At 42.4% G+C, this 19894-nt stretch overlaps 1 protein-coding gene across 7 annotated transcripts in view; it reads right to left on the bottom strand.

The window, feature by feature from the left end:
* The window catches only part of CARMIL1 (capping protein regulator and myosin 1 linker 1), a 398843-nt gene that overhangs the window by 9643 nt on the left and 369306 nt on the right, over nt 1–19894 (bottom strand). For 5 of the 7 annotated variants that reach the window (XM_049884962.1, XM_049884966.1, XM_049884971.1 and 2 more), the window contains 5 exons: nt 18367–18479; nt 12360–12792; nt 6514–6595; nt 5248–5460; nt 984–1124 (listed from right to left, as the gene is read on the bottom strand). In XM_049884962.1, coding sequence (XP_049740919.1) covers nt 984–1124; nt 5248–5460; nt 6514–6595; nt 12360–12792; nt 18367–18479 — 982 coding nt within the window. The remainder of the gene's footprint in view (nt 1–983; nt 1125–5247; nt 5461–6513; nt 6596–12359; nt 12793–18366; nt 18480–19894) is intronic. The other 2 variants (XM_049884969.1, XM_049884977.1) reach the window with 1 other exon arrangement.

Genomic DNA, 19894 nt, shown 5'->3' with positions numbered 1-19894 from the left:
AAATACTTTTTCTCTATTATCTTTCACCCAAGAAAACTATTATTTAAAAATAAAAAAGGACAATGTAGGAAGATGTCAGAGCTAGCAAGAGTAAAGAATTCTGAAGTATTAAATACATTAAAAGAAAACCAATCAGCCCCATACCAGATCAAGAATCCTCTGGGAATAGGGATGGTCTGCATGGCTCTAGAATTTCTTTACAGGAGAAGCTCAGAGGCAGCATTTACAGAACACTTTGCTTAGAACAGAGTCCAAAAGTCAATTGTGAATTTAAAAGAACAGGCTAGGTGGGTGAGAGAAATGGCTGGGGTACTGTAGCCACCCCGATCATCCCTCACCTCCACTGATGCCCACTCTTGATCTGATTTAGGAGCCAGCATTCAAGTCGTGGGATACTCTTGGCTCTGCTCCTACTCCAGCAAAATGAAGGCGCAAACTGGTGTGATGAGACCCTAATAGTGTCCACGCTGGTGACACACACTGGAGAATGAGGAATGCTTGATCTCAAGGCCAAGAGAACACAATGATGAGATACATGTTCTCTCAGGCCTGGGGGCGCTGCTCCTGAACTATTGTAAGGGTGTCTTTACCATACTAGGGCAAACTTTCCTGGAAAATACTGGGACCTAGAAATCTACAGGTAGCACCAAATGAGTCACAAAATAATTTTTAAGGAGCTCCTAGCATGATGGGAACCAGCTCAAGAGCATCCAGTAATCACTCTTATAAAGATTTAGACCTTAGGGCTGGATGCCTGTATCAGTTATGTTTTTTGCTTTCTGTATATGGTCCTTCACTAAAATCCAATGTCATCAATAAAGCTGAATCAAGTTTCAGAACTAAGAAACCACTCTAGTTCCACAAAATTAATCCGAGGGATGCTAAGCCAAACTCTGAGATACCCATTAAGTTCAGGATTAATTCCTTTCTCTGGAAATGACCTTCCTTGTGGGGAGAGGCAGCCCAGAGAAGACATTTCTTACCTTCCTGGGAAAACGTTCTAGGACTGGGCTGAGGGCTGCTCTGGCCATCTCGCTCCTTGTCCGAAGGAACTTTTTTCAGGACGGGTGGAAGAAGAGCAACTTTAGGGGAACTAGGACCAGATGGAGAGTCTGGAATGTCCTCTGTGGAGACACAAACATGAATCAAACTGTTCTACAAACCAGGTTCCAAGAACATCAAATCCCAAAAAAAATTATCCTAGAATTTTTCTGGCCAAAAATTAGTTTTATGTCTCTGCTCAGTGAAATAACATCCATAGAGAGAAAAATAATTAATACTCTATAAAAGGTTAAAATATGCACAGATGCGAGTGTATCCTGCAGACAGAATTTCAATGAGCTGATATTTGAAAATTAGATCTGTAAATGAACCAAATGTTCTCTCTGCCTCAAACACAAAGGCTGTTTGGTTTTCTCAAAATATGCAGTATTTACAACCCACCGCCTTTACCTGCTGTCAAATTCAGTGAAGTAGTCAAAATATAAACACATATGGGCATATGTGTGTGTTTACATATACACGCATACACATACCAGGGTTATCAAGAATAACTTGGAATCATGGGCCTCTAGAACCAGAAAGGACTTGGTGATCACTGAACAAACGAAGAAATTAAATGACCTGCTAAACAACAGAGAACTCCTGAGGGAACAGGAGATCAGTGGGATGCAGACCCCAAATTCTCATAAAAAGACCATACTTAATGGTCTGACTGAGACTACAGGAATCCCGGCGGCCATGGTCCCCAGACCTTCTGTTGGCACAGGACAGGAACCATCCCCGAAGACAACTCATCAGACATGAAAGGGACTGGTCAGCGGGTGGGAGAGAGATGCTGATGAAGAGTGAGCTAATTATATCAGGTGGACACTTGAGAGTGTGTTGGCAACTCTTGTCTGGAGGGGGGATGGGAGGATAGAGAGAGAGGGAAGCCGGCAAAATTGTCACGAAAGGAGAGACTGAAAGGGCTGACTCAATAGGGGGAGAGCAAGTGGGAGTACGGAGTAAGATGTATGTAAACTTATATGTGACTGACTGATTGGATTTGTAAACGTTCACTTGAAGCTTAATAAAAGTTAATAATAAATAAATAAATAAATAAATGACCTGCTAAACTAAGAAGATGGCAAAACAGCTAGGAGTAGAACTCTGGCCGCTCAATTCTAAAGCCAGTGCTGTTTTACTCTAATTGAAAGGACTAACTAAACTGTACTCCTTTAAAGGAAAAAATCATTATCTCTGTTCCTTTACCAAAAAGGTAATTCTCCATTTGGTGTGTGTGTGTACGTGTAGAAGACAATCTACACCCAGGTTCTCTTCAGCCTTATACTTCCAAGTCTCTTCCTTGCTTCGCCACATAAGCAGGGACGAGACAAGAAAGACACACTGTGAAGATGCTAACACCACCAGCCTTGACTATAACTGACAGAATTGTGGCAAGGAAATGCGATGGTGCATGTCATGGGTTGAATTATATCTCCCTAAAAATGTGTGTATCAATTTGGCTGGGCCATGATTTCCAACACTGTATGGTTGCCCTCCATTTTGTGATTGTAATTTTATCTTAAAAAGGATTGTAACACCACGCTTACCCAGGTCACATCCCTGATCCAATGTAAAGGGAGTTTCCCTGGGGTGTGGCCTGCACCCCCTTTTATCTCTCAAGGGGAGCAAGCAGAGAGTTGGGGACCTCATACCACCAAGAAAGCAGTGCCAGGAGCAGAGTGCGTCCCTTGGACCTGGGGTCCATGCGCCTGAGAAGCTCCTCGACCATGGGAAGATTGATGACAAGGAACCTTCCTCCAGAGCTGACAGAGAGAGAACACTGTCCCCTGGAGCTGACACCCTGAATGTGAACTTGTAACCTACTAGACTGTGACAAAATAAATTTCTCTTTGTTAAAGCCATCCACTTGTGGTATTTCTGTTATGTGAGACTTAGATGACTAAGACAGTGCATTTCAAAATGCCTGCTGAACTGGCAAGTTCTTTTAAAATATTAGTTTGTTAACCTAAGTCTCCATATACCAAGTACTAAGAAATTAATGAACACATTTAGTAAATAAACTAAAATAAAAACTTCTTTCAACAGAATATTGGCTATCCCGCAAGTTTTATGTTCATCATTAGCAATGAGGGAGTCGAAATTAACTGACTAAATTATTATACTGTCTGAAAGTTGTTTCCTTACTTCAGAGTAGAGAACGTAACTAGCTGACAATCCAACGGCAAGCCTTCTTTTGAGTAGTTATCATTAAAATATATATATTTTTTTTTTTTTAGTAAAAAAAATTATTTCTTAACTATTTTCTTTGCCTCTATTCTCCCCATTGCTTCTCTTATGAAGCTACTTTGCTCCGAGAAAGATTTCATGTGCCCATCAGGAAGAACTTTTAGCTTGGTTTGTGAAAAAGACTGGTAGAATTAGGAAGGATTCTGATAGAGTCCTAAGTGATTTGCTTCAAGGGTTAGTTCCCTGAGGGACCCTAAAACACCTCTTTCTTTGTGCTTTTCTTTAGAGTCTGTACTGAGTTTCCAGAGGGACCAATGGTCCGTAAAGATGGAATATTGGTCTAGCTGGCTGCTAGGTGAATAAAAGAATTATGAAAGAAAATTGGAAAGATCCAGGAGAAGAATGAGTGTGGGCACAATGGATACTGCCTTTTTTCTCTTTCCACCCAAATCATCTGCACACTGGTGAATTCCCATGATGCACTGTGCTTCCTAGTACACACGCCCATGAAGTAAAAGCCCAGTAGAAGGCGGCTGTGGAATGCTGTTACCTGACTGCCACTCAGTGGCTGTGTGACTTGGCAAACTTAGTATCTCTGTGCCTCACTTTCCTCATCTGTAAAATGGAGCTATACTGAGGATTTTTAGGAATTTATCCATGTAAAGCACATAGAACAGTGCCTGGCACAGGTAAGAATTCAATTAAGAGTAACTATTATTATTATTACTATGTGTATAATCTGACTATATATCTTATCCCTATTTGCCTAATTTCTGTGGGGGAATAATGCATAGAGGTGAAGGGTTGATACGAGGTTCATTATTATTATTGATTTTACTTTTGTTTGAAAATTTCTAGACTAGAAAGTTAAAAAAAAGACCTGGTACGGAGGAGGGGCAGTTCCAGGAAAGACCAAGGCAGAGACTAATCCATCTCTAATGACTTTCAAGTTTTTTCTGTCATAGGATTTTCTCACCTAAGACTCAGTAAAAGGCCAGAGAATAAATAATTTAGGCTTTGTGGTCATATGATCTCTGTCACAACTGCTCAACCAAGCCTCTGTAGTTCAAAAGCAGCCATAGACAATATGTACGCAGACGGCCGTGTTCCTATAAAACCTTATTTACAAACACAAGCCCATAGTCTGCCAAGTCCTATTCTAAACCCTTGATATTTCACAGAATCTGGGACAAAAACAATTTATGCTTTCCCCATTTGTGGTCCCCATCCTTAAACTACTGACTCTTTAAGGGCCTGCCTCCCTGAAGGCAGATTTCAGAAAGCCATATCATGTACTGTGGCTGTGTCAACACAACAGGAGACTGATTTTCCTGTTTCCCCCTCCAAGTTGTAGCCCTGAAAGTAAGGATGGTCTGAGAATCCCCAGCGTTCACATAAGAATCCCCCAGCCCTTGTGAGAGTCCCTGGGTGGCGTAAACAATTAAGCACTGGGCTGCTAGCCAAAAGGTTGGTGGTTCAAACCCACCCAGAGGCACCTCAGAAGAAAGGCCTGGAGATCTGCTTCCAAAAGGTCTTGAAAACCCTGTGGAATGTAATTCTACTCTGCACACATGGGTTCACCATGAGTGAGAACTGACTCCACAACAACTGGCTTTTGTTTTGTTTTTCAGTCCTTGTCACTTTCACAGCCTCTGGCAAGTTTCCCATGATGGCCTCCTGCACTATCCCTCCACACACGTTCGCTAAAAATCAAAACCACTACTGCTGAGTCGACTCCGAGTCATAGTGACCCTACGGGACAGAGCAGAACTGCCCCATGAGGTTTCCAAGGCTGTAAGTCTTTATGGATGCAGACTACCAAATCTGTCCCCCTCGGAGCAGCTGGTTGGTTCCAAGTGACAACCTTTCAGTTAGCAGCCAAGCACTGAACTACTGCACCACCAAGGTACATGCTCACTGCGGCCTCTGAAACCGTTCATGGAGCCCTGATCCAGTGGCTCTGGGGAAGCCACCTGGTCACGGTGACTCCTTGACCAGCAGCAACAGCCTTACCTGGCCGCGAGGCAGTCCTGGGTTTCTGCGGGATGGTGGGCCGGGCTGCCAGGTTGGGCTTGGGGGACTGCAGGAGGGGCTTTGGGCTGGTGGGTGTGCTGGAAGAGCCCCGAGACCTGGAGCCCACGTCCACTTTGGACTCTGCTTTGGCATTCTTTTCTGGTGTCGCCAAACTGAAGCGGTTCTCCGGGAGACCTGGGGGGAGTTTCGGCACTAAAAAATGAAAGCAGGTACAAAAAGCACACCTGCTTTAAAAATCAAAAGTCAAAGAGAGTAATAATTTAAAGCTAGGGGAAGTCTGGTACCATGTGCTATAACCAGTTATAGTCAGTTCTCATCACAGATACTTTAGAACAGAATCAAAACATGATAGTGGAAGATAAAAGTTATTTGTAGAAAAGCAATGGACTTGATGGTGCTAATCTGATCACTGCTGACTACTGCACAGATGACAAGACTCATATTGAATGGACCAGCTCCATAATAATGTACAAAGAAAATAGCAGTTCTTAATGCATTCGAAGCCTTTTAGATCTTTCTTGGTTCTGGCCTGAGGTGCAGGAATACACAACTGTTACGTGCCTCAGTTCTGGACAATAACCCATTAGGGCTCCAGCTGCAGACACTGAGTGCTTGCAAAGGGCTATGCGATGGTCACCTCCCAGGCTGGAAATGTCCCATCCCCCGCCTCCATACCTATCACAGCTCAACTTAACTAGACTACCAGCAAAAATAAGCAGGTTAAATATGATTTACACTCCAACCCTTCCTGCATGAACATACAAAAGCTAAGCATGAGAATGTCGAACGGCAAATCGAGGTTCTGAATATGCACTTTACACGTCACTTGCTAGTATATCATATTCTTTTAGTACACCCAAGAAGTTAGGGGGGCAAACAAAAGAGCCACCATACCACATACCATGCATGGCTTATTTTTAAAAACAACAGGCACATCCCCACCTTTTTTCAAATCCTTAAAAATGCCCACAATTTGGGAGTTCTCCTCACTGAAGAAAATAATCAGAATTTCCTCCATTTGGGAAATCAGTGTAGGTGCCCTGTCCAGGCATAGGTAACAGTGGTAGGAGGCGTGTTCCCAGGTGGAGCTGGGTGAGGGACAGGGATGTGAAAGCCGGAACACACAACACAGAGGCCTGTTCTTGCCTCTCCATCTCTACCTTTCTTCTTTTAATTGCACGTTATTCATAAAACCAGAAGGTAGATGTTTTTTTCTAAGGGGTGGTAGGCAACAGCCTGACTTACCTGCCCCACTTCCATCCGACCGTTCTACGCTGCTCAAGGATAGGCCAGAAGCATCCTGGGAGATGGTGTCATTCCCAAGCTTCTAAAAAATTCAAGCACCACCCCCGATAAAAAAGCACGTTTATTTAATGTGGAAGGAAAAAAAAACAAAGCATAAAAAAGCAGAAAATAAATGACAATAAATAATGGCTCCTTAACGCTACTGCTGTTACACAGGCTAGGTCTGAACAGTCTGGATCCCTGAGGCCCTCCTGCTGGGACAGAGCTTAAGAAAGGGCTTCTGCTCTGTGTTTATTTATAGTCCTGGACCTGGGGGCGAGTTCTCAGGGGGCTCCCACAGATCAGATGTGTAGGGTCAGGGGAAGCCGTGGGCTTGGTGACATTTCCTATTTTCTTACTGACACTTAGGTAGGCTCTGTAGCCCCTGATATTCCATGTCTCCCCAGGTGCCACGATAGGAGTGCTTACACTAAAAATTTACATGACCCTCTCTAGGTCTGGTTTCTAATAATCAAGTTTTAAAAGCAGCTGAAACTTTTCCAACCTCAGTGTGTGAAAGAGGTGAAAGGGGGGCTGAAAGAGGCAGGATCTCCCCTGAACTGAGGCAGCACCACAGGACACAGATCTATTTCTTAAAAGGCAAATACAGTTGAACAGGCTTAGGAAGGCATGAATTTAAAAAAAAAAAAAAAAAAAACACAGGTGGAAGAAGGTTGCGATGGCCAAGACAGAGAAAGTTAAATGCCATGGTCTCAGGGCTGCAACCGACATAGCTACGTATCACCCTCCCCTCTGGATAAGTTATAGTGCAGAAAGTCCATATTAGAATGAGTTGTGTACATAAAAACAAAAACCAAATCAGCTGCCACTGAGACAATTCCAACTCATGGCAGCCCCGTGTGTTACGGAGCAGAACTGCTCCATGCGGTTTTCAAGGCTGTGACCTTTTGGAAACAGATTGCAGGCTTTTGTTCCAAGGTGTCTCTGGATGAGTTCAAACTGCCAACCTTTCAGTTAGTAGTTGATTGCGTAACCATTTGCTTGCAACCAAGTTGCACTTAACTACTAACCTAAAGGCTGGTGATTCAATCCCAAACAGTGGTGCTGTGGGACAAAGGCCTGGCAACCTGCCTCCATAAAGAGTATAGCCAAGAAAACACCATGGAGCAGATCTACTCTGTAAAACATGGGGTCGCCATGAGTTGGAACCAACTCGACAGCAACAGGGATTTGATAAAAAGAAGACATGAAAAGTAGTGTTCTTGCTTAACAATACTGATGGATCCTACTGACAAAGACAACCCATATCTCACTCCTGTTTAAAAACTAAAAATGAAGTGGGCAGGTAGACCAGGAGGACGAGTGATGCTCCTAAGGCCTTTGGCCTATTCATTCCTGTTCATCTCGTGTTTCTGAGAAACCTAACAAGTGAATATCCACTGCCAATGCCTCGTTTTAAATGGTTTTGATGATGTTGTTGTTGGGTGCCACTGAGTTGATTCCAAGGTGTAGTGACCCCGTGTGACAGAGTAGAATTGCCTCATAGGGTTTCCTAAACTACAATCTTTATAGAAGCAGATAGCCAGGTCTTTCTCCCATGGACCTGCTGGTGGGTTCAAATCACTATCCTTACTATCCTTTGGTTTAGCAGCTGAGCGCTTAACCACTGCACCATCAGAACTCCTTTTGGTGACATCCCGTTGCCATAAAGTCGATTCCAACTCATAGTGACCCTACAGGACAAAGCAGAACTGCCCTATAGGGTTTCCAAGGAGCGGCTGGTGGATTTGAACTAAAAAAAACCCAGTGCCATCAAGTCGATTCCGACTCAGCGACCCTACAGCAACCCTATAGGACAGAGTAAAACTGCCCCATAGAGTTTCCAAGGATCGCCTAGTGGATTCGAACTGCTGACCCTTTGGTTAGCAGCCGCAGCACTTAACCACTACGCCACCAGGGATTTGAACTACCAACTTTTTTTGGTTAGCATCTGTAGCTCTTAACCACTGTGCTACTAGGGCTACTTTGATGATACAGGCGGGCTTATCTGAAAGGCAGTTGAGATCTGACTCATTTAGGACATGTTCCATCAGTTATGGCCACACATGCACAGGAGTAACAGCTCAACAGAAGGGAGCACTGCTACCGTAGGAATGCTGAGAATAACTCAGCGAGGCCACAAAAGCTCTACTCTCACCAGTGGAGAGTGCTAGTAGTCTCTGAGAAGAAATGTATATACAGCCACCACATCACTATGGGGAAATGAGCCCGAGGGAAGGAAGCCCATGTCAGGGGCTGCACACAGAACCCTCTGCACCTGGACGAGTGTCTGCCACCAACTCCCAGCCAGGACCAGCAGAAGATGCTTTAGTCCCCAAGCTGGAGCTGTCCAGAGACTGGGCCTGGCCAGACCTCAAGTTCAGAGTGCTTGGTCCTCCCCTTTTATAGCCTACTGGAAGGCAGGGTGCTCCCTAGTGGCACAGTGGTTAAAAGCTCAGGCTGCTAACCAAAAGTGGACAGTTCGAATCCACTAGTTGCTCCTTGGAAACCCCAGGGGACAGTTGTACTCTTGTCCTATAGGGTCACTATGAGTCGGAATCAACTCAACTGCAGTGGGTTTGGTTTTTCAGAAGGCAGGAGAGTGTGTTTTCTGTGCCCAAACAAAATCATAATGTGAAATACTGAAACAAGGCCAGGACTATTGCTGGGTGCCATCAAGTTGGTTTTCAATTCAGAGCGACTTCATGTGACTGAGTAGAACCGTCCCATGGGATTTTCTAGGCTGTAATCTTTACGGATGCACATTGTCCAGTCTTCTTTCTGTGGAGCTAGTTGGCGGGGGGGGGGGGGGGGTTCAAACTGCCAACCTTTTGGTTAGCAGCTGAGCTCTTAACCATTGCGCCACCAAGGCTCCTTGGGCCAGGACTAGGGTTCACCAAATGATGTCTCAGTGGGCACAAAACTTATGGCGACACTTTCAGGCTCACCCAAGTGCAGGGCCAGTGCCTGAGAGGGATTCCAACTCATAGCAACCCTGTGTGACAACAGAATTGGGTGCCCTGGGCACCTAGCTAGGAGGTGTAGTGGTTAAGAGCTACAGCTGTTAACCAAAAGGTCAGCAGTTTGAATCCACCAGGTGTTCCCTGGAAATCCTATGGGGCAGTTCTACTCTGTCCTATAGTGTGTCTATGAGGCAGAATTGACTTGATGGCAATGGGCTTGGTTTTGGTTTTGGGCACTTAGCTTACTGACTTTTTTTTTTCCCCAAATCCTGAAATTTTGTTTTGTTTTGTTTTTCTTTTTCCTCCTAGGCTTCTCAAGGCAGTTCCAAGCCCCCACAAGGATTGTGTGGACAATGGATAAAATCATTTCAATTTGTCATCATGTGCCTGCAGCTGCCTAGACAGTATCGAGAAGAAAAGATTTGACCTGTAAGCATTCAATACTTGCTCTGTCTTTTGTTAATAAATGATAAATGTCATATCTTCATTTTCCTAGTTCTTTAAATACACGTGAATAAGGAGCCCTGTGACACAATGGTTAAACGCTCGGCTGCTAACCAAAAGGTTGGCAGTTCGAATCCACCTGGTGGCTCTACAGGAGAAAGACCTGGCGATCTGCTCCCGTAAAGGTTACAGCCTAGAAAACCTTATGGGGCAGTTCTACTCTGTCACATGGGGCTGCTATAAGTTGAAATTGACTCAACAACAACTAACAACAACAAATGTGAATAACAAAGAGAATTATTCAAGGAGGGTGAAAATACCACATGTATATATATATTTTATCAATAGTATATTGACCACTGATCCTTATGCTGCTAACTTTACAAAGAACACAGTCATGGCACTTTAGGGGGAAAAAAAATCATAGAGCAAATAAAAAAAATTTTTTTTTCTTTTATTATTTATTGACCTGATGGAATATCCATGGCTGATCTGATTTAATATACTGTTTTTAGGATTTTTTTTTTTTTTTTTTTAGGATTGTTGTTGTTTTAAAAAGACACTAGAGGGAGCCAAGGGATCATCAGTCTAAGCCTTGAACAAATACAAATACTAAACCACAAGGACTGTGTTGCTGAGCTAATTTATACATCAAATCCAAAGCACATGGGGAAAAGAACCCTTTAGCACGTCTCCTCTTCCCACCAAAAGGCAGCTGCTCATTGCTGGAAATTGTGATAAACTAAACAGCTCATTAATGAAAACAGCATATTCACTGTTATAAAAAACTTCCATAAAACGGATTAAAGTTTACACATTTACTTGGGCATCTGAATCACTAATCGTGTGGTAAAAAACAAAAAAACCAAACCCGTTGCTGTCAAGTCCATTCCGACTCATAGCAACCCTACAGGACAGAGTAGAACTGCCCCATAGGGTTTCCAAGGAGTGGCTGGTGGATTTGAACTGCTGACCTTTTGGTTAAAAGCCAAGCTCTTAACCACTGCACCCAGGGCTCCAAAAATAGTGTGGTAGTTGTATTTATTCAGAGTTCTGAGCAGTGAAGGCCCACATCATGCTTCCCTTGTTGAGTTAGCAGAGCACAGCCATCTAGGTGACCTCTCCCAGATCTTCTCTGACACTTAATGAGTGAGTTAGGAGGGTTCAGGGACTAGCAAATTGCTATATAATGTGAGTGTTGGTGAGAGACCCTGGTGAACAGCTGTAAAATCACAGAGGATGCAGGAGTTACTGGAAACTAATTAGTTGTTTAAAAAAATAAAATAGCCCTCTATACCTGGTATATTGTTTACTATTTACTTTCTAAAAATCCAAATCAAAGGCTCGTTGGCAGGGGAGCTGTTTTGTTTCTGATATTTCAAATAAAATAAAGAATTCTTCCATTCTTTAGAGAATTCAGTTTTAAAAAAGAGGAAGAGATCAGGATAATGCATAGAAAACAAAACCTAGGTTAACAATGGGTATATTAATCTTAACGGCAGCAAATAAGGATGCAATCCTTCTGGTGGCTATAGGAGTAAAAAAAAAAAAAAATTTTTTTTTTTTTATAGAGGTAAAAAGAAAAAATAAAGACACCTTATATTTTAAAAGGATTTGGGTTCAAAGAATAAATAATGCTTTAAAGTCAGATGTTGGTGGCACTCATCAACTTTTATATTGCACCATGTAGTTTTTTTGTGAAGATGGCACAGGACTAGGCAACGTTTCCTTCTGTTATACATAAAGTCACCATGAGTTGGATCCAATTCAATGGCAACTAACAACACCAGGAAGTTTTTCTTTATGGCAGTAGACAAAATATATCAGTGATCAAGTATTCAATAAATTCTAACAGAATATCTTGACTCTTTTTTGGGGGGCCTTTTTAAATTTGGAGTATAGCAAGAAATTTTTAAGTTAAAAAAAGACAATCAATTATGAAGTAACTGAAAAACAGATCTCCCTTTACATGGTTATAATCTGGTTTCAATTATTTTCATATGCTCGTCAGTTCAATCTCCAATCACCTTAGAAGTCCATTTCGATTCAGTTGACTCAGTCTTTCCCCAGGTTTGGGTGTTTCCCCAGAACAGCTCTCACTAGACAGCTCCTTAATGACACTTGCAGAAAGCCCCTGGGCAGGTGGGAAGAGGCCAGGGCACTCTCAGCCTATGACCTGTCTTCATATGCTGTGGCTCTCTGGAAGAACATGACCCTAGTACCAAAGTGAAAAACACAGCCATGCCTTCGTGGTCTATACTCCAGGTCCTTTAGGAATAAGTCTTTTGTTTCCGGTTTTGATTTGAACAACGGCTATGTTTCTGTACCACTCCTGCCCATAAAAAAACAAAAGCAGGGAAAAACACAAAGATAATGAAGTCAAAGCAGTCTGTCCCTTACCTTCTGTGCACAAGCAGCTCTCCTCTCCTGCTTGGCTTTCATCTCCGCCAGCAGACCACTGCCCATCACCTGGACCCCATACCTTCGCCCGCCCTGGGGGCTGCCCCTGCTGTCGCTACGCTCCATCACCTTCCCCATTTCTTCCATTTGACCCTCTTCAAGGGAATCTGGCATTTTGATCTCTTCTATCCGTTCGGAACTGCCATTATGCTCGGCCGGCTTTGTGTCCTTCCTGGCTGTGTCCACAGCTGGACTTCTGCCTCCCCCTTTTGGTGATGAGGGCTCTTCACTCATCAAGACAGTTGGTGGCCGCTCGGATTTAGATCGAGATTTGATTAAATTGAGAAAGCCACTTTTCCGAGAATCTCGCTTTTTCTTTTCATCTCCTCCTTCACTAAGCTCATGGGACTCTGGGCCTCTTGATGACGATCTCCTACGATTCAAACCAAGACACAAACTCCGTTGGCTTTTACTGTAATACGTTCCAGCAGGAATCATTCAAAATATAAACATGGAGATTGCTGCTTATACAGGAACTATGCTGGAGCATTTTAAAAAGTTCATCCAAGTCACTGCACCAAGGAAATAAACAGGAATATGCGATACTATCACTATATCCATAGATGAGAAGATAAACGCACACACAAATTAAGAAACAGAAGCTAAAGATGCCAGTGGTAGGTCTGGGAGCAGAGAGGAGGTTTTTTATTTTTATTTTTTAATGCTCTGGTCATGTGCCTCTCTACTTGTGAAAACTACAAACAAAGATGGCTTCACTCAAGACACAGGTGGGTGACTTACCTTATTTAATTTGGGGGATACTAGAAAGGGCCAGATTTCTCATAACCTCCTAGCAATCCTTCCATAGTTACTGAATAGTATCCAAAAACCCACTCTTGGTGCTCAATCTACACAAAGATTTGGGTCCTTGCTTAAATGTAAAGTCACTGAAAGAGGCAACCAAATGAAAACACAGAGGGTGGGCTTTGGTAGAGGGCCGTCGGAAAGAGAACGCTCGGAAATTGAGAAAGAATAAATGAAATGGACTCTGTGGGAGGTATTCCAAACAACTCTTTCATTAAAGGTGGCAGATTGAACACCTATTTTAACTATGCTGAGTCCCCATTAATGTGACAGCAAGGGATTAAACAACAACAAAATATACACTCACAGGATAGAAAAGACCAAACAACAAAATTTGGAAGCCAAAATAGTTATGAATGATAACTGACTTTATAGAATTGATAAAGCTAAAAGCTAAACCATCAGGGAGAGGTCCGGCAGCAAGCTAATTTGCACTGTCTCAAGAATTAGAAGCAATTGCCACCTCTGGAATTAGAAACGAAGGTGGGGCTTAAAAGAAGATGACTAGTTAAAAGCCTATTCAAGAAACTATCCTCTTCTCAAGCCACAGAGCCAGATGACTGTCCCCATCCCAGCCCAGGTTTACTCTCTGAGGAGGGTGCACCAAGAAACTCTGAGGTGAATGATACCAGGAACACTTGAGGTACATGTACTATAGTAAAAACCAAAGCCAACCAGTTTCTGTCAAGTGGATTCCAACTCATGGTGACCCCGTGTGTGTCAGAGTAGGGCTGTGCTCCATAGGGTTTTCAATGGCTGATTTTTTAGAAGTAGATCACCAGGCCTTTATTCTGAAGCATGTCTGGGTAGACATGAACTTCCAATCTTTCAGATTAGCAGCCAAGTGCATTAACTGTTTACACCATCCAGGGACTCTTCAGTGAAAACCAGGAGGGTCATAAAAACTACATATTGGGCAGTGATACCTTCTAGCCATTTTCTCTCATTCTGTTTTCCAGAATGAGGCAGCCAGGTTTATACCTTCCAAGAAGTAAATCAAAGTTTCTGACAAGTCTGTGAGAAAAGAAATAAAGATTCTGACAGTCAAAAGAGTCCCCTCTCCAACAAAAGGATCCAAGAACAGTCAACATTGAAGCCCACCAGTGGACAAACCCTACTCATAAGCTTCCGAGCTCTTTAGTGCCTCGCTCCATTTCATCATGAGACAGAAAAAAGGAATTGCATCCATGAAACAAAAATAAGATAAAAATGTGACCACAGAAATGAAAAACTTAAAGTTGGAATTATATAATTGAGGAAATCTCCCAGAAAGTAAAGAAAAACTCAAAACAAACAAAAAAGCACAAAGAATGAAAAATAGGAGAGAAAAGGTAAGAAAACTGGTGAATTAGTATACGATTTAGATAACATAAGTTCAAGTACATGATTTAGGTAACATAAGTTCAACAAGAGTACAGAGAAAAAAGAAGGAAAGAAATTAAGAAAGAGTAATTCAAGAAAAATTCCAGAACCAAAGGACATGAATGCCCAGGTTGAAATGGCTCCTGGGTGCCCAGCTAGTTGGTAAAAACAAACAATCCAAGCAGGACGTATCATCATAAAATTTCAATACACTGGAGACAAAGAAAAGATCCCAAATGCTTCTAGAGAAGAGGAAGAAACAAGAAAAAAAGGCACAAACAAAGGATCAGGACTCAAGATGTCCTTGGATTCTTCTAGCAACACTGGAAGCTAGAAGATAATGGAGCAAAGTTTTCAAAATTCTAAGGTAAAGTGGATTCCAACCTAGAATTCTATACCTAGTCACACTCGTAATCAAAATGAAAAATCTGAGTGTTTCAGGAATTCACCTCCCATGCTCCCTTTCTCAGGAAGCAAGCAGAAGAGGTACTCAACCAAAACAAGGGAGTAAATTGAGGAAGAGGAAGACTCTGGTTGAAGGAAATAGGAAACACCAGAAGGACGTGGAGGGAACCCCCTAGCATATGATGAAGGGAAATCCCAGGATGGCAGCTGTGGAGGCAGCTGAGAGATCAGATTGGAGCAGGCCAGACAGCTGTGAGAGAGCTGTGTCCAAGAAGATGAAACTGAGAATACCTGAACACACTGAGAGGAGAGTTCTACCTTCACTGGAGACTTAGGGGATGAATCAGTGCTAGCAATAAAGAAAAGCAGGCAAATGAAAAAGAGACCAATTAATAAGTCTAGGGAAAATAAAAAGTTGTATAGGGAGAGGAATATAATCATAATACACTATCTGCACGGTGATAATAAAGTGAGCACTACATATTGATCCAATCAACAATAAAGAAGGTGGGCAGAAATGCGTGTGTGTGTATTTGGTTGTTGGTGGGAATACTGCACAAAAACCAAAACCAAACCCATTGCCATCAAGTTGATTTCGACTCATAGCGATCCTATAGGATAGAGAAGAACTGCTCCACAGAGTTTCCAAGGAGTGCCTGGTGGATTTGAACTGCCGACCTCTTGGTTAGCAGCCGTAGCACTTAACCACTATACCATCAGGGTTTCTGGGATACTGCATATGAGAGCTAAATCACTATCCTCTACAGTAAGAAATCAACAGTTACAGTTATTTATTACCTAAAACTAAGTATCAGGAAATAACAATAAAAGCATGTTATTTAGGAATATGGAAGCAAATAAATAGCTGAAAGAATTGAAAGTAGTTTTCTCTTGAGAATAGGGGGTGGGGAAAGAAATGAGGGACTTTTTTGGGCTGAGAAGGAGGGGGTTTTAAAGCCTCACAGAACATGTAACATTTTATACCATGACTATGTACAACTTCGATTATTCAAACTTTCTTTGTACTACTTAATGATTTTACCTATGGCTAGCCCTATACGTATCAAACTGGCAATCATTTCTTTTTTACATAACAAAATGAAATGAAAAAATATATATCCTTCATCATTTGAAGAAAGTTGATGTATCTAATTCCAACAATTTTGCACTGGAACAGGGACAGACTCCTCCTAGAGTGTATCTTAGTAGAAAATGGATTTTACACCTTATAAAATTGATCCAACTTTTATTCAGAGTCTTTATTAAAGAAGAAGGTAGCATTAAGGGTAGAAGAAATCACACCAGGGCAGGTATAACACCACATTGGTCCAAATCGAATGCTCACACACCTCCCCGCTAACTAACTATCCATTTCTAAAGTTAAGGAAGAGGAGAACCTACAACGGTGCCCGTGGTTTTATATGGATCCAGGTCAAGATTAGTTCAACCAACAATGGCTGAGGGCATGCTGTGTGTTAGACTCTGTTAGATACTGAAGTTATACTGATGAATAAGACCCAGGTGTTGCTGCTGAAGAATGGCATTCTGTTTGAGAAGAAAAAAAAAAAAAAAAGTCTTGAAGGCAAATCACCAAGAGGGACTTTACCATTTTACTCTGTTTATTTTGGTTTCACCTGAATCTCTTATGTTGAGAACGCAGTCACCTAGTCCTTATGCTGTCAAAAAATCAAAACCTAAACAAACTCTCAAAGGATTCTGTGTGTTGTAACAGGTGTGTGCGGAGGAGGGAAAAAAAAGGTGTCAAGTCAGCAGCAGAGAAAGATCAATTAATTTAGGAGGAGGGACAGTCAAAGGGAAGCTTCAAAGAACAAATGACATTTAAGTTGGATCTTGAAGGATAGGATAACAGAATTTTGCCAAGTCTCGTATGGCAAGCTTCAAGGCCAGTGTCACAGAAGACAAATCATTAGGGCCTAAAGCTTGTAAGATTCAGCAAGTTATTCTGTTATGGATATAAAAATTTAACTTACTTCCACCTCACCATCCTGCTGGGGCAAGATAAGGCACATCAATCTATAGAATGGACTAGTTCTACCCCTACCTGTGCCTGGCCTGCCCATCCTTGGCTTATCCTTATGTTTAAAATTCGTTCCTGAATTTGATATCTCAAGGTGAAGAGTAACACAAAAACACAAATCCATGTTAAGAGTGTATTTTAGGATGAATCTACATTTAGTTGGGGATTAAACCGCTTGGTATAAATCATACTTTAACAGCTGGAGTGCTTCAAGTTAAACGGCTGTTAAAAAAAAAAAAAAAAAAAACAGCATACCATTGAATTGTCTTCTAAGAAAATTCCACTTTAGTAATAAGAAAATGCAGAGAGAACTTTTTAGAGGCCAACTCTGCAGCCATCACTCATACCACTGCAATTTTCACACTGTCAAAGTCCTGCCACTTAGCAATGATTTAGGGCCCCCAAACACATCAAATTATAAACAAGTGCCCTGTAATGGAATCACACAGGTAAATGTAATAAAGCCCTAAAAAATACCCAGGGGGTAGGGGTGGCAGTGGTACATTTTGTGGTCTGGTTTATAATAATAGTACAGTGGTTCTCCAACCTGAGCATGTCTCAGCATAATCTGTTAACCACACAGATTGCTGGTGCCCAGTCCCGGAGTATCTGGGTAGGGTGGGCATTTCTAAGTTGTTCCCAGGAGATACTGATGATGCTTGTCTATGGACCACATTTTGTAAACCATCACAATAGTAAATCCCATTTAAAACAAACAAACAAAAAAAGGAATATAAATGGTTTTCTAGTGCTGCTATAACAGAAATATCACAAGTGAATGGCTTTAACAAACAGATTTATTCTCTCACAGTCTAGGAGGCTGAAAGTCTGAATTCAGGGCACCAGCTCCCAGGGAAGGCTTTCTCCTTCTGCTGGCTCTGGAGGAAGTCCTTGTCATCAGTCTTTCCCTTGACTAGAAGCTTCTCAGCGCAGGGACCCTGGGCCCAAAGGATACAAATGCTTCCTGGTTCTTCATTCTTGTGGGATGAAGTCCCTTGTCTCTCTGCTCATTTCTTTTACATCTCAAAAGAGACTGACTCAAGATACAACCTCATCTGGTAGATTGAGTCCTGCCTCATTAACATAACTGCCTCCAATCCTGCCTCATTAACATCACAGAGGCAGGATTTACAACACCCAGGAAAATCATATCAGATGACAAGATGGTATACAATCAAACAGTACTGGGAGTTATGGCCTAGCCAAGTTGACTGCACATTTTGGGGTACACAATTCAACCCATAACAATGGGCTTCAGCAAACACTAAAGTTTAACTTAACTGTTAGTAATTTAAATGTGAATTAAATTGTTATTCATGAAAATGACTCTGAACTCACTTAGAATCCATTCTGGTCACCCTCTTGGTGAAAAATTCATCTACACCTTCATCCACTCTTCCTATCAGACCATTCTGTTCACCATCTTGAGAGACTATGCTGGCAGCACAGACCTGCAAAACAAACAGGTATAATGTTAATTTATATTAGTCAGAATTCAGCAAACAATTACTGCTCGATTCAAAGCACTGTGATGGGGGCCATGGGAAGGCAAAGGACTGAATAAAATACCAAGCAGTTGCTGTACAGTTGATTCTGACTCATGGTGATCCCATGTGTGTCAGAGTAGAACTGTGCTTCATAGGATTTTTAACTGTTGAGTTTTTAGAAGTAGGTCACTATGACTTTCTTCTGAAGTGCCTCTTGGTGGACTCAAATCATCAACCTTTCAGTTAGCAGCCAACCGTTATTAACTGTTTCCACCACCCGGTGACTCCTTGACTCAAATTAGGGCTCTCCTAAACACTACTAGAAGACAAGTCATATGCACAATCGTAACACAACGCAGGAAGAAACAGGAGTGAGGGATGCACTGTGAACCAATGCCTGGAGGATGAGCCATGCTGACTGATGGATCAGTAGAAGCTCCGACCTCACAGGCTGTGAAGAGTCAAGAGCTCCTAAAGGCAGAGGAAGGCATTCCAGCTATATGGCAAGGGAAGAAGAAGTACATGGAAATATGAAACTCACAATATCTTCTGAGAATGGTGATAATTCCAGTGGCCTGGGGTGTGAGGTAGGTGAGCGGGGTTAATTGCTGTGGCCCGACCCTGGCAGACACGAATAGTGGCCACTCAACAGCCACTCCCAAATCTTCTCCCTCGCTCCCTTTCTTTCTTGCTGGCAGAGTCATTTCAGTACGTGAATACTGATTTGTGTAAGCCAAACAGGAGTCCCTCCCTGGGTGCTGCAAATGGTTAACATGGTCGGCTGCTAACTGAAAGGCTGGAGTTTTGAGTCCACCCAGAGGTCTCTTGAAAAAAAAACACCTGGCAATCTACTTCTGAAAAATCAGTCACTGAAAACCCCATGGAGCAGAGTTTTACTCTGACACCCTTGGGGCCGCCATGAGTCAGAACTGACTCAATATTGACTCGATGGCAACATAAGCTGGTATAAGCCAAACACCATAATCCCATCTCCTCTGCTGTGACTGACAGACAGGGGTACGTGAGTCAGTCCGGGTCAATGAGGTATAAGGGGAAATCTGCTGGGGAGCTTATGGGCAGGTTTTCCTGCAGAGGAGAAAATGCGTTTTTCCTGCGTGATGATGTGAGTGAGGATGAGACATCTTGAGTTGTGGCAGCCATCTGGAGCTCATGAGGGGCAAGCCTAAGGACAAAAGGCAACATGCTCAGGATGGCAGAGTAGAAAGGTGAAAAGCACCTGGGTGTTTGTGTTGTGCTACTGAACCAACTCATCAGTCTTGGATCGTGAGCCCTTTTGACCAGTTATCTCCTATTCCCCCTGGTTAGGAAAGATAATGTTTCTCGTTATTTAAGTAACTTTTAGTTCAGTATCTCATTAC

The sequence above is a fragment of the Elephas maximus genome, chromosome 1 (genome assembly GCF_024166365.1).
Source record: "Elephas maximus indicus isolate mEleMax1 chromosome 1, mEleMax1 primary haplotype, whole genome shotgun sequence".
Lineage (NCBI taxonomy): Eukaryota > Metazoa > Chordata > Mammalia > Proboscidea > Elephantidae > Elephas > Elephas maximus.
The sequence above is the reverse complement of the archived record's forward strand: the minus strand, read 5'-3'. Positions and strand labels throughout refer to the sequence as shown.